General features: G+C 41.7%; 1 protein-coding gene across 21 annotated transcripts in view; it reads right to left on the reverse strand.

The window, feature by feature from the left end:
- Positions 1-13,461, reverse strand: part of TCF3 (transcription factor 3) — a 105,172-nt gene that overhangs the window by 52,182 nt on the left and 39,529 nt on the right. For 12 of the 21 annotated variants that reach the window (XM_088149493.1, XM_088149491.1, XM_088149490.1 and 9 more), the window contains exons 4-6: positions 10,646-10,722; positions 9,210-9,306; positions 2,113-2,177 (exon numbers count right to left, since the gene is read on the reverse strand). In XM_088149493.1, the coding sequence (XP_088005619.1) occupies positions 2,113-2,177; positions 9,210-9,306; positions 10,646-10,722 (239 nt within the window). The remainder of the gene's footprint in view (positions 1-2,112; positions 2,178-9,209; positions 9,307-10,645; positions 10,723-13,461) is intronic. The other 9 variants (XM_088149488.1, XM_088149496.1, XM_088149495.1 and 6 more) reach the window with 3 other exon arrangements.

Below are 13,461 nucleotides of genomic sequence, written 5' to 3' on the forward strand. Positions count from 1 at the left end.
CAAGATCTTGGAGTGTCACAAATAGGTGGTTTAGATCAGTGTTTTAGGGTGCCAGGGGCTCATTTCTACTCTACACATTAGATGTTGGGAGACAAACAGTTAAGAGCAACTGTTCCCTTTTCATATCTTCCTTGAGGACCATCTGAGAGACATCTGGTTTGTCTCATCAGAATGCCCACCCCATCAGTTCTTACATGACCAGTAACTAGGAAGTGGGGGGAAAAAATGAAAACTCCCTGTTCAGAAGCAGTCTACCATTGAGGAGCTGATGCTGGAGATGTTTATACTGTGTCTCACCCATAATGTTGGACTTGGCAGACCATTTGCCTAAGCATCTTACGCTATGCTTTCTTTTCCCTGATTTATGCACTGCATCATCACAACACAGCAAGAGCTTTGCTTTCTCCACTGACTATTCCATTCATGATGTCACCCTTTCAATTATGTCTCCTTCTTCCTACCAGAAAACAAAAAAAAAAAAGGCAAAAAAAAAAAAGCAAACTCCAAACCCATACTGTTTAAACACATGGCTGGCTGGCAAGTCCCCTGTTCTGTTTTTAAAATTATATCCACTTTGGCACCCATAGCTGTCCTCGCACATCTGCTTTGAAATGCAGCAGAAAAAAAAAAAATCCCCATCTCAAAAGTTTTGGAAAAATTGGTCTAACAGTTTGAAACACTCTCTTCTTTTTCCCGCCACCATTTTAAGAAGTTATCTTATTTTTCCTTTAGAAGAAAGGAAAGATTTACACGCAAGCATGTCTACTACACAGCTCTGCTCAGACAGGAACAGGTGGGAATGAGATGGGAGAGCAAGAAACTGACAAGTATAAAACGGAGGCATTACTCACCGCAGACTCCCTTCCCCAACCTAGCACCCACCAAATGTGTTGGTTGGGGATAACAACTGTAATTCCCAGCTGACATATCCATTAGGAATGATGAGAGTAATCACCCAAAATATTTAGAGAACATCGAGTTGCAGAGAATGACTAGCATAGCGAGTCAGAGGGCAAACTGTGAAACCAAGAGGGTCTCTCATTCAAATCATACTCAATTCCTTCAATAAGTCATTTGTCTGAACCTCATCCCTGTGTCCACAGATTGTAACATAAACCATGAAGGATGAGTCTCCAGGTCCATTTAGCCCATCATCCTAGACGGACTGCAAGAAACCCACAAGGAGAGCAAGGAGGTACCAGTAGACAGTTCTTGAACACAGAAACTCAACTGAGCTAAATACAAAATTCTTTCAAGATAAACTAATTCTTTCAACATAATTAATTTATGTACTCCCTGTCTGTGTCGAATGGCTAGCAGCTTGATATGTATATTTTAATTTTATTTATTGCATTTTTATACTGCAGCAAAAAGGCCTCGCTTTTTAAAGGAGGGGCAGGCAAACACAAGGGATTGAAGCCCAAAGGTATTCGGACATGAGAATATAATGCAAACTCATTTGCAGGGATAGTATAATCAAGTAGCAGATCTCAGGACAACCGAAATGAGGGCTGCTCCCTTCAAACTCTACTTGTGAAGCTCCCCAGATACTGATCATTTTCTCCAGTTGAGAAAAATGAATGCTGAATTAGCTGGACTTGGTCTAGTCTAGCAGATCTTATATAAACCATGTGGATGGCCAGAGTTAGTCTAAATTTGAAAGCCAGAGAGCCAAACTGGTGAATGATGGGTTCCCCCTTGTTGAAGGTTGGATGGTGGCTCCCCCTTGTGGAGCTTTTCAAATGGGGGTTAAATAGCCCCCTGTGGGGGATGATTTAGTGGTTTCTTAAAATAGCAGAGGGTTGGACTAGAAGACCTATAAGGTCCCTTCCAATTGATATGTTCTGTAATGCACCCTAGATAAGTGTTTCTCAATCTTAGCAACTTTAAGCTGTGTGGACTTCAACTCCCAGAATTCCCCAGCCAGCAAGGGGAATTCTGGGAGTTGAAGTCCACACAGCTTAAAGTTGCTAAGGTTGAAAAACACTGCCCTAGAGGAAAAGTGAAGCTTTCTTGTTCTGCTTGTGAGCTCTAAGTGATCAAAACTTTGCTGAATAAATATTTGATTAAAACATGTTTGAAATATTAAGATAAATGAGTAGCACTGCTTACCTGATTAATAGTTGGCATGCCAGCATCTCTTCCAAATGGGTAGGTGCCTCTTTCTGTACCTTTTCCTACACATCAAGAAACAAGGGGAAAAAAGTCTGTCTGGGGAAATATTAGGAAAGCTGTATCCCAAACTGACAGCACGTGTCTGCTGGTGGTGGAGACTAAGTGTCCTTGAAAGCATCTTCCAATTCTGTTGCATCTTTTTATCAGACACTCTCAAAACTGAATGCAACATTCTAAAACTCAAGTCAGGGTTAAAAATAGACATAATTCAAGAATACCTCAAGGCTGCCTATTTATGTATCCCGGGGTACCCCAACAATTCCCAACAAGTGCTGATAAGGAGAATTCTACATCTAGTCTTATCTCCAATCTGCTGGGAGGAAACAGGAAGTGCTGGGGAAAACTATCACAAATGGCCACATAAGTCAGAATACAGTGAGAATATGAAGAGTTTGCTCATCTGCTGGTGCCCTGCAAGGAAGCCGTGTGATAATCTTGTTGGAACACCAGCATCTAGGGGTATGCAACAAGAGTTGCATACAACTCTTTGGATCTGAAGCCAGAAAGTTGCTATGGAGGTGTGCACATTGCAACAGTTGGCGCATCCTTAAAGAAGTGTATGTTTTCCCGGGCTTGCGTTACTGCTGCAGGATTGCAGGAAAATATACATTTCAGTTAAGGAGGTGCCAACAGCATACCCATGCCTGCTCTGAAGTAGCTTGTTGCATCATCTGGGTGCCCCCATAACTCAAAAGGATATTTTTGGCTGCTGGCTTCTACATGAGCCCAGAAAAAGACACAGCTTCTCAGAGGAGGTGCTGACAGGTGTAGCAGCCATATCTGTGGCACCTTTTCAGTTTTGGATCCAAATCATTACACTTCCCTACCAAAAACCAGTATCCCAGACCTTCTCAAGATCTTTGTGTGCTTTGTAACCACATTCCAGGAACACAAGAGGTAACACCCTTATTCCTGGAGTACAAATTCCTAGCTGAGAAGACCCCATCTTGTCTATATTCTAGCTGAGAAGATCCCATCTTCTCCATTTCTTCTGAGAACTCTTCTATGCTACCATATATTGCATCAAATAAGTATTATTATTTCTGTAGCCCTAGGCAAAAGTCCAAACATTATCTGAGACATGGATGAAGCATCTATAACCACACTTACTCCCTCTGCTAAAAACTCCCAGTTCCAAGATGCCAAATCTTGTAAGGAAATGAAATAAAACATATTTCAGTGGGGCCCTTTATTCTAGAAACAGGAGCAATGTTTTATAAACAGACAGGGTATTTACGGGGCATAGATGTAACATTAGACATACATTTCACACCCACAGAAAAGGACGCATGCCAAAGTCACACTCTCACTGATGTATATGCACACATACAAACCTCAGATTGCACTTCTAACACTTGGAGATAAGAATCAAGAAGTTTAGTGTTAATTACTATTTTTAAAAGGCAAGAAAGTCAGGACAGCTCAGAGACTCTGCTTTCACCAGTTTTCAAAATCTCCCCACGATCTGCCTACTTTTTCGCTTGTTAGTCTCCCACTCTCCCCGCTCAAAAAATTAGCCTGCAGTAGTTGATCTCTCTCCCCATTTCTAAGGGTTTGATCCTCCAAGCAATCTAATCAGGGTAAGATGGAGCACTGGCCAAAGAGATCATAAGGATTCAAACCCAGCTTTTCCCTTGTCCAATGATCTTGCCATTACTGTACATTGCAATCTCTTAACCATTTGCTGGCTGAACCCTTTATTCCATCTCATTCAAAATTTGTTTTCCGGAGCAGCCAACCCGTGCTGGGGGTGGGGGGGGTGGGGTGGGGGTTCAGAAGCAGAACCCAGCTTTTACTGGTTGCTCCTGCCAGAGCTCTTAATTCTCCAACTACCTTCACACAGGAGGTTCCACTGAATTATCAGAGCCTTGGGAAGACCACTCCATCTTTCAGGTCGTTCTTTCTGCACCTTTCTCCCAGCTTCATGGCATTTGTTTCTAAACTCAGAGGCTGTTGGACTTTTGCATGTGAACAACAACATGTCTTGGAGCTCAAATGATTCTGGCTACTTCTCCCATGTTGAAAGCTCACGCTAAATTAAACATCATTCACATGAACACAAACAGTGCTCTGCTGGATCAGACCCCTGGTCCATCTCGTCCAGCAGCCTGTTCTCACCGTGGCCCACCACCTGCATCCAGAAGCCCACCAGTCTCCCAGCAGATGGCCTTCAGAGGCAGTCGCCCTGCCATCAAGGCTGATAGTACCTTTCCCCCAAATGCACTGGTTGGAAGACCTGGGGGTGACAGGATGCTATTCAACAACCAAAGGGCATTAGGGCCACCCACGTTCCCATTCATTTGAGAGGCTTAGCATTAAGTAAACAGGAGGTCAAAAGGTTGTAGGGCAAAATCTTTTAACTGACCTAATTTTTTAAAAGCGGTTTAGGAACTAATTTTGCCATATGACTGCCCTCATTCTCCTCCCCTCCCCCTGCACAAAAATAGCCCTGGTGGTTTTTGCTACTATGCTGATGGGTTAAACCACAACAGAGAAGTTCAGGAGCATTCAAAAAGCAAATGGCAATATTCTTCCTTCCAGGTTGGAGTTTCTTTAGCTATGCACAGGAACTAATCTTCACAAGATCAGGATGAAAATGGAGGTAAATGAGTGGGGGAAATTTTTCCTCTTTCTCAACTCTCCTAGCCCTCTCCTCTTTTTCCCTAGGAAAAAAAGTACTTTAGAAATTAGTTCCTGGCTCGGAGCAAGTCCATGTTTTTTTTTCTTTTAAACAACTGGCATGTATTTGCTAGTAAGTCCAAGTAAACATTACCTTTGTGGGCATTTGTACTTTAATTTTTAATTTAATGTTAATTTTTCCCCTTGGCCTCTGAATTCTGCAGGGGACAAGGTGGGTGATTTGATGATGTCCCTGGAATGAGTGAAGCTGAAATGTTCACCCAGTTTGGGGAGCAAAATACTTTAGATACACCAAGCACTTCTAATGCACTAATTTCCCCCCGGTATTTTAGCAAAAAGGGAAAAAAAAGGAGAGGGCCCTTTGTATCCCTGAAAATCAATATTTCTGCAGCCAAATTTCAGAAGTACAATTTTGGTGAATCCTTGGGGCTACAAAATGGGGAGGCGATGCCCATAATCTACATACAACCTGATGCCCGTCGGGTTTCAACTGTCTTCTTTTGGCTGGAAATGGGGAAGAACATTTGTATGGCAAACATTTTAACTGAAGCTTACATCTTTAAGTTCTGTACAAACTAGAAAACAATCATACACTGAAATTTGCAGTTTTGTGAATTAAAAAAATGGTGTTATTTGGGCAAACCCACCCTTAGTGAGAAATTGCTTCCACAGAATGCACCTATTGGAAAATTGCATACAAAAGTAGATATATTAGGAAAAACTGCCCAAAATACATACAAATTTTTATGCAGACTCTCTTGAAAATTCATAAACTGGGGAGGAAACCAGGCAAAATAATCTTAGGGCCGGGAAAATAAACAGCTAAGCCAAATGGAAGTTGTCAGGCTCTCTCATTAGTACTTTTGGCTCCTTTTCAAAGCCTTTGTGAGCAGAATTAAAATACAAATGTATTTATTTTTTCTAATAGGAATGAAATGGAAATAACAAAAAGCTAGCACACCGACTTAATCATTGTTAAATAAGAAATCTGAACCACATAAGGGCCATTAGGGTACAAATTATGGATCATAGCTGGGTCATTATTACAACGAGGTGGTCAACATGGAAATGCTATGGGGCTTTGCATGCAGGTGTTTCTTGATTCTGACACACAGCAACCATGAATCGTTTCTGCAGAGTTGCAGCATGATGGAGGTAATGACCCTAGCCGCATGCATGCATGCATGCACACAAGCACACAAAACATGTGGAGCTGCAACCAATGGACCAAATTAAAGTAAAGCTGCAGAGAGAGAAACACCAATGACAGAAGTGCTGTAGGATCTTTCTCCATCTGACAATGGATTTCATCAGTGAAGAACAGGTGTGCTCAGCGCAGGCAATTTGCTAAGCCTACTGGGAGTTCACACGTGGATGCCTTCAAATCAGGGCTGCTGCTTAGACATGAACATGAAGTGGGGATGGTGGGAGAAGAGAACTGCAGCCATTTCTCCTTCCCTGCCCCCCACAACTAGCTCATTTTGGTATAATGGTACAGTCCCAGTACCGTTTCCCCTGTCAGACAGTTCTTAGCTTTGCCCATTTAATTTTAAATACACATACTTCAGGAAAGTATGATGAAATCTACACTGCTACCTTTTAGGGGTGGTCAGTAGAGGCAGGCATGAAATAGAAAATGCGCTTGGTTCTGTGCATGGAGCTAACACATTACGGCTTGGAAGCAGGTTGCCTTAGCAGGAAGAGTGCGATGTTGAATCTTGATTGCATCTGTAACCTAAAGGATGTCAGTTTCTGGAAGGGTTAAGAATTGTTAATAAAGGGACAGATTGGTTGGGGAGGGGAGAAGGCAATTAATCCAATAAGTAGGTTGGAGCAGTGTTCCTCAACTCTGGGCAGCTTGAAGATGTGTGGACTTCAACTCCCAGAATTCCCCAGCCACACATCTTCAAGCTGCCCAGGTTGAGGAACACTGGGTTGGAGAAATCAGGAATTCCACAGCTACTCATCACAGGCCTTGTGCAAACATACATTTGTGAACGTTTTGGTTTAACTCCAGCAAAAGTAGAGTCACTATCCAAAGAGAAGCTTAATTTGGGTTTGCAATAACCATGGTTTTGTTGCCTTTACCCTAAGATAAGGATTTAAATGTATCATGGAAACTATGGTTTAGTTTGCTCTGCCCAGTATGTTGCTCACACTAAAGAATATGTATGCAAAGATACAATTTGTTAGCTCTCAATCAGAGGTAGAGAAGCTATCTTACATGTGGGGATTTTTTAAAAGTCAAGATAAAATGTTTAACTATGGTTGACATTCACTAGCTCATCTAAACAAAACGCTATTTGGTTGGCACTTGGCTTTCCATGATCAATGAGCCTATCTATTATTTAGCATGCTGTATAAATGAAGGCACTCTGGATCTTTCAACACATAATGGTTAAAAAGTCCTGGCTTAGCATTATGTGAGGACACAGCCAATGTAATAATAGGTATGAGCAAAAGCCAACATTCCAGGATTGAATATTCTGGACAAGAGACCGGAACATCCCAAACAGCTTCCTGTTTAGAGGATTAACTTCCGGAAAAAATGCCAGACCACCCAGGGCAGCCAGATTGGCAGTTGGGAGAAAAGATGCAATATTAGCTTTTGTACCCCCACCCCCCAAATGGCTAACATGTTTCAGCTTGGGGCCAAACATGAATATCTGGATATTTAAGGCTATGGTTCAAGGAACACAAAGGGTTTCCTTCTGACTATGGCATATGCAAGAAAAATGAGATTTTCAAAACCAATCATTCTATTAAGTATATAATTCCTAGCCAGGGAACAGAGGAGGAAAGATAACATGTTGAGATTACAGGCAGTTGGGAGGGAGGAGCAGAACACTGTGAACCGATTAAAAACCATTGTCCAGGATGCTCACCAGTTACAATGCTGGCTAGATTAGCAAGCTTAGCCCTGAAAAGGAGTTAATTGCTAGAAATAATTACTTGAAAGAGATCTACTCGGGCGGTTCAGTTTCCTTTCTAACAGTTAAATAATTCCCACCAACCCCTTTGCTTTCTTCCTTACTGTTGATTAATTCACAAATACTCTCAGGAGGTATGGGGGAGGAAAATCAGTTACAGTACTTCAAAAATGTGCACCATATTGCCTTATATGTACAAACCCCTCCTCTGCTCCATCACACCCCTCACAAAGAGACATCTTCTCCACCCCAAATCCTTACAATGTTTGTAAGGGTACATGTGGGTCAAAAAGTATAGGAACAAAATCAAGAAGACTGCAGAAGGTAGGGAAGGACCAGCTACAGAGTATGATGCCCTAACTTAGGAGAACCATAAAAGCCCCACTTTGCCTGATCACACCCCCAAGGACATTTGTGAGCACTGAAAGAGAAGGCTTGAAACCAACAAGACAGCCCCCCACTTGCTGATGTGGTAGGGTGTGTGATTCCTTTCCGTTGGGTTTCCATAAAAGCTGTTCTGATGGGCTGTGGATGTGAAGTGGGATGTCTACTTAAAGCAAACTGTGCCCCCCATTTTTTTTCATGCTTGCAACAATTTGAGGGAGTGACGGCTTGCATGTGCACTGCTATTTTTATATACAGATACAATGTTTGTTGCCAAACATGCAGTGGGATTGGGAGTGGGGGTCTTCCCAAGGCTCCCTGTCATATAAATTAAGAGGAAATATACATTTTTCGCCATTCCTGCCATTTACTTTGTAGGTTATGACCCTCCCTGACCTGTAGAACTTTTTTTTTAGCTCAAAAAACCTACAAGATCAGGCTTGGGTTTCTATGAAAGGGAAAGGGTGTTGAGGGCCACCCCCAACTTGCTGAAGCCCACCAACGCAGGAGCGGATTTGATGGTGGATGGGAGATGAGAGAAGACAGAAGGGCAAAAAATTTAAAAATATATATTAAAATAACAATAACAACAGCAGCAACAATGACAATAGAAAATAGAAGAGCGAAAAGCAAGACCTTGAGAAACAGCCCTGCAAGAAAAGTGATGCTGCCTGGTTCCATTCATTCAAACAACGGGGGGGGGGGGGGGGCAGGGAGGAAGCACCCATTATTGTTAAAAAGGCCTGCAACAATTCCTAAGACCATAAGGATTCTCTTGACCCAGAGCAGACGTACTTATCCCATTCTTCCCACACATGAGACAAGGGAATCAGGAAATGGTTATGGCTGAGAGACAAGTCAAAGAAGGGCCAACAACATAGGAGGCCAAGAAAGCATAATCAGAAGGTTGATGAGATTACTGATGAAGAAATCAGGTAATTTCTGCTGTCATCTGTTCTCTCCACTAAAGTCAAACTGGACCTGCCCTACCAAACTACAATAGTCATCTTGCAGGTGGGTAGAGCTCTAGATGAGCAACATGTTACAATGTCAAAACTTGTTCCAAACAGTGACACTTACCTACTATTCCAGACCCCAGGAATGATGACGAAGATATGCTGTTATGGGATGGCAGGTCCCTGTGTTCACTGTAGTGTGAACCTTCGCCATAACCCTGCTATAAGAAAAAAAAAATAGCATCCATATGCACAAAGTTATGACGCACATTGTCTACTAACTCCTATCTCAACCAACAAGACTAAGGGGTAGGTACCCTAGAACCATTTTCTAATCACAATACACCTTCAAAATCTAATTTAGTTGGGTCTTATAAAGAGCAGCTATCTTGGGGTGGGTCAGATCAACTCCAGCTGACCATCGAACTATTTCTATACCCTCATTTTCCAAGTATATGTAGACAAAGTTTGCAACAAGCAAATTTTCAAAGAAGGTGTGTGCCAGGATGGATTTATTAGTCCATCTCAAATTCAGCCAGTTCAGCAGAAGTGCTGAAATTCTTACATATTTATACATTGCTTCAAGTCTACTGTAACTGAAGTGGTTCAATAAATAAACATTCTTCCCCTAATCCAAGCTCCATCAGGGTTATGGAGGGAAGTGAAGAAATCACAACTACTCCAAAACCTCAGCACATACAGAAAGTCTCCATCACAGGAGATGGAATCCACCTGGTACCCTCCAAAACAGAGAAGGCTGGTTAAACTATTCTCTTCACTTGCTATTATTTTGGGGAAGAAAAGAAGTCTAGTGTAGCTCAAAAAAATGGATGGTTAATGTTGGAAGGAAGACAGATCAGATTCAGAACCAAGATGACCAAACAATTATTAACTCATGTAGCTAAGCAGAATCTTAATGCCCGCAGACAATCCCTTACTGAGTACCAACCATTCCATTAGACTCCATGGAATATCCCTCAACTGTTAAAATACCAGCTTCATCAGTGTCCTCTTCTCTCTCAACTATTTCCATTCCAGCAGATCATTTTATAACCTGAACTTAGCTTGAACTGTAACAGAACTTTAAGAATTGAAGGATGTCATGCCTGTCATTTTCCCCTTCCTTCTTCATCCCTTTTTCTTTCTATGTCAGACTATAAGCCTGAAGGAGCAACACTGATCTTGCATTATTGTATGTAAGATCTGGAGCTTTTGAAGCTGAAGAGTAAGGTAAAAATCCTCAAAATATGACCCTCTGAGCATATAAGAATGGGAAAGTTGTTGTTTTCACCCTGTTTGTGGATGGGTTTCCTAGGGGACATCTGACTGGATGCTCTCAGAAAAGAATAATAGGCTCAATTAATTAATTAATTAAAGCATATAGATTCTCAAAATTAAATAGCTCAGTAAGAATAAGGGTGAGAGAAAGGCTCCTTTTCCTATGTTTTCAGGAAAAAGGAATTAGGAAGTTCACCTTCCCATCTCAAAAGACATAAGTGTGGACAATCCCCCCAAAGATCCATTTGCACCTTGGAGTGAGCAGATCTTCCCAACCCTTACCCTGACTTGGTCAAACGTGGAGCTGTTCTGATCTCCTGTTGCCCAAGAACCTGAGGTCGATCGTTCATCCAAACCTTCTGGGGAAAGGGGGGAAAAAAAGAAAGATTACTTTGATCCACAGGATCTTCAAAAGACAGACTTTCTCAAAGTTAACTCTTCCTTTCACAAATACAAAAATATTTGGATGAAAATCCCAAACCAACACTGACCTTTCCTGTTTTGCAAATTTTCCACACAGATTCAGCTTCAAAGGAACCTCAGTTGATATGTTTGGCAGAATCGTGAGAGGGCAAGTTTTATTTAATGTTTGTAACACCTCAAGGGAGCTGTAGCACGCCCGACTTATCTTCCCCATGGCTACTTTGGCCGGGAGAACATTACAGGACTGGGGGGAGGGGGGAACAGTCTGCTCAAATTATGACATGGGAGGGGCAGGGGGAGGAAACAGTTAATTACTTTCCCCTCTCAGCCAAACCTAATCTGTCCACTGCTTATGTTCTAAAAAGAAAAAAAGAAGCCAAAGGGGGCATCACAAAGATGGGCACCTTCCTCTTTTATTGACATCTCCATCCCATTTAAGCACTGATTAAACTTCACCCGCTCCTGGGTATGGAATGAGGACTCCAAAAAGTAAATCCCTCTTCCCCAGAAGTCTGAAGAAATGTTGCAGCAAAACAGACCTCTTTATTTCTCATCCACATGGAGATTTAGTTCCTGGTGTTTGTTATGGAAGTAGCAGCACAGCTGCAGATTAGAATTTCTGGAAAATGGTTATGGACATCCGCTCAGGAGAAGCTTGGTGGGTCTCAGTGTTGTATCGTATACATTCATGAACACTATGCATTGTCCATTCCAACTGAAAATTCTGGGAATTTTAGTCCCGACGCATCCTGAGGCTGCCAAGTTGGGGAACGTCCAACTCACAGAATGACATAAAGTACAAGAAGGTTCAAGAATGTACCCCTGGCTTCCCTGCAGAGGAAGATGGCTTGAGATGAGCTAGCTGCCTTTTGAAGAAGCTTTTCCACCATTTTTAGTCCCCTGAGAGTACCCCCCCCATTCAAGCTGCCATTTTGTTCTTATATGGGAGCAGGGTAAATTCTGCAAATAAATAAATAAGCAAAGTCACTACAAAATAGCATGGCGACCCTTTGCTGGTCTCCTCCCTTTGAACAGCTGCAGCCATGTCAGAGTATCTCAGAAGGACCATTTCAGTCCTGCTCTGAGATGATTGCAAATCAAACCATGCCTGGAATCAAGACTCTCCCTTTCTGGGTCCAAATGATTCCTGGCAGGGAACGCCTTGTGTGTGTGAAGAGTATCTTTCATTTCCAATGGGATATTTCCACTCCTTGACTGACACTGGAATGGGATCTGGAAACCAGCCAAGACCAAGGTGGCAAACAAACTCCACTTGGGGGTTGTGTCCCTCTTGAAACGAGTCCTTAATTTCCATCTCATGCTGAAATAGTAACTACAGCTCTATCATAACAAGGATGCTGTTAAGTCCAACTCTACTTTGTTTGTATACGTGTTTTTTTAAAGCATATTATTATGAGAAACACACCATCTTTGTCTCTCCTTCCCTCTCCCTACTGTTCATTTAACCAGAAATTTCTTTCAAAATTACATGCTTCCATTCCGAAGCCTTTTGTGTTAATCATTTCCCCAGAGAATTGGTGTTTAATTGCTGTCTAATTTGCATAATTATGCATATTAATCTCCACTCCTAATGAATATTCATAACTCTCATTTAGAATTTGTTTTCTAATAAAAAAATTTCCAATGTGATTACGCTGCAGAATTGAGGGTGGTGGTGGAATAAGATGCTTAATGCAACTCAAAATAACACTGAAGAGCTACCTATTCTTTCCAATGTTGACAATAGCGTAACTTTTGCTTTGCTAATGTTTCACCCCTTTCTTCCCATCTTCCCCTTTCTAGAATAATTTCAGCTGTATTTTCTGGAACTGGTGGGGGGGAAATCAAACCCAAACATGTGGGACACACATACACACACAACCTAAAAGGTAGAAAAGGTTTTAGTGTTCAAAGAGTGTTTGAAAATTGTTTATTATTTTTCCACATGTCTGGATCTTCTGGTAGCAAATGGATCCCGCCCCAAGGAGTTGCAAAGTTCATAGCACAGGGAGGAAATAAAGACATGAATGTAACAAGAAAGGAAGGGGCACCTGTGATCTAGATACCTTTTATGGAATGGACATATAATTAGCCACTATGTACAAATGAAGTACTCAGGTTTAAAAACAATGTAATTCAATATGTAAGGAAACATAAGAGGGGAGGTTTAAAAAAAAATACAAAAGCCCATTTTTGTATTCAATTCGCACTTTTTTTAAAGTGAAAAATATACAGAAGCTATCTAGGAGTTAATGCAGGGTTCTGCAAAGAGAAGAGGCCAATTCTTGGCGTCAGTGGAGACCCCTTATGCATCTAAGCCCAGGTGACTGACTTCTCCCACCCTAACCCTAACCCTAACCCTGTCTCTGCAAAGCATAAGCGTAATTAAAAGTTGGGTAGGTAATATGGGGGCAGGTCTGGTGAAGGCCAAATTCTCCACACTCCCACTGAACTTTTCAACAGTGAATAAACCTACTCTTCTTTTATTTGATTTCCCAACCTGCTGACTCTTGAAGGTCTTAGAAAATCACAAATAACATGGATACACCAGGTTGGCGGAGCCAGACATAAATGGTCTCCTCAAATAAATTCAGAATCAGATGGCTGTTTCCCCATATAATCAGTTTCCTTAAAATAAAATCTGCTCTGCCTTAAATTGTGCCATTTCCACTTCT

Source organism: Python bivittatus, unplaced genomic scaffold (genome assembly GCF_059951505.1).
Source record: "Python bivittatus isolate LINGU-HERP-01145 unplaced genomic scaffold, Pbiv_v1 ctg000580_np1212, whole genome shotgun sequence".
NCBI classification, from domain to species: Eukaryota; Metazoa; Chordata; class Lepidosauria; order Squamata; family Pythonidae; genus Python; species Python bivittatus.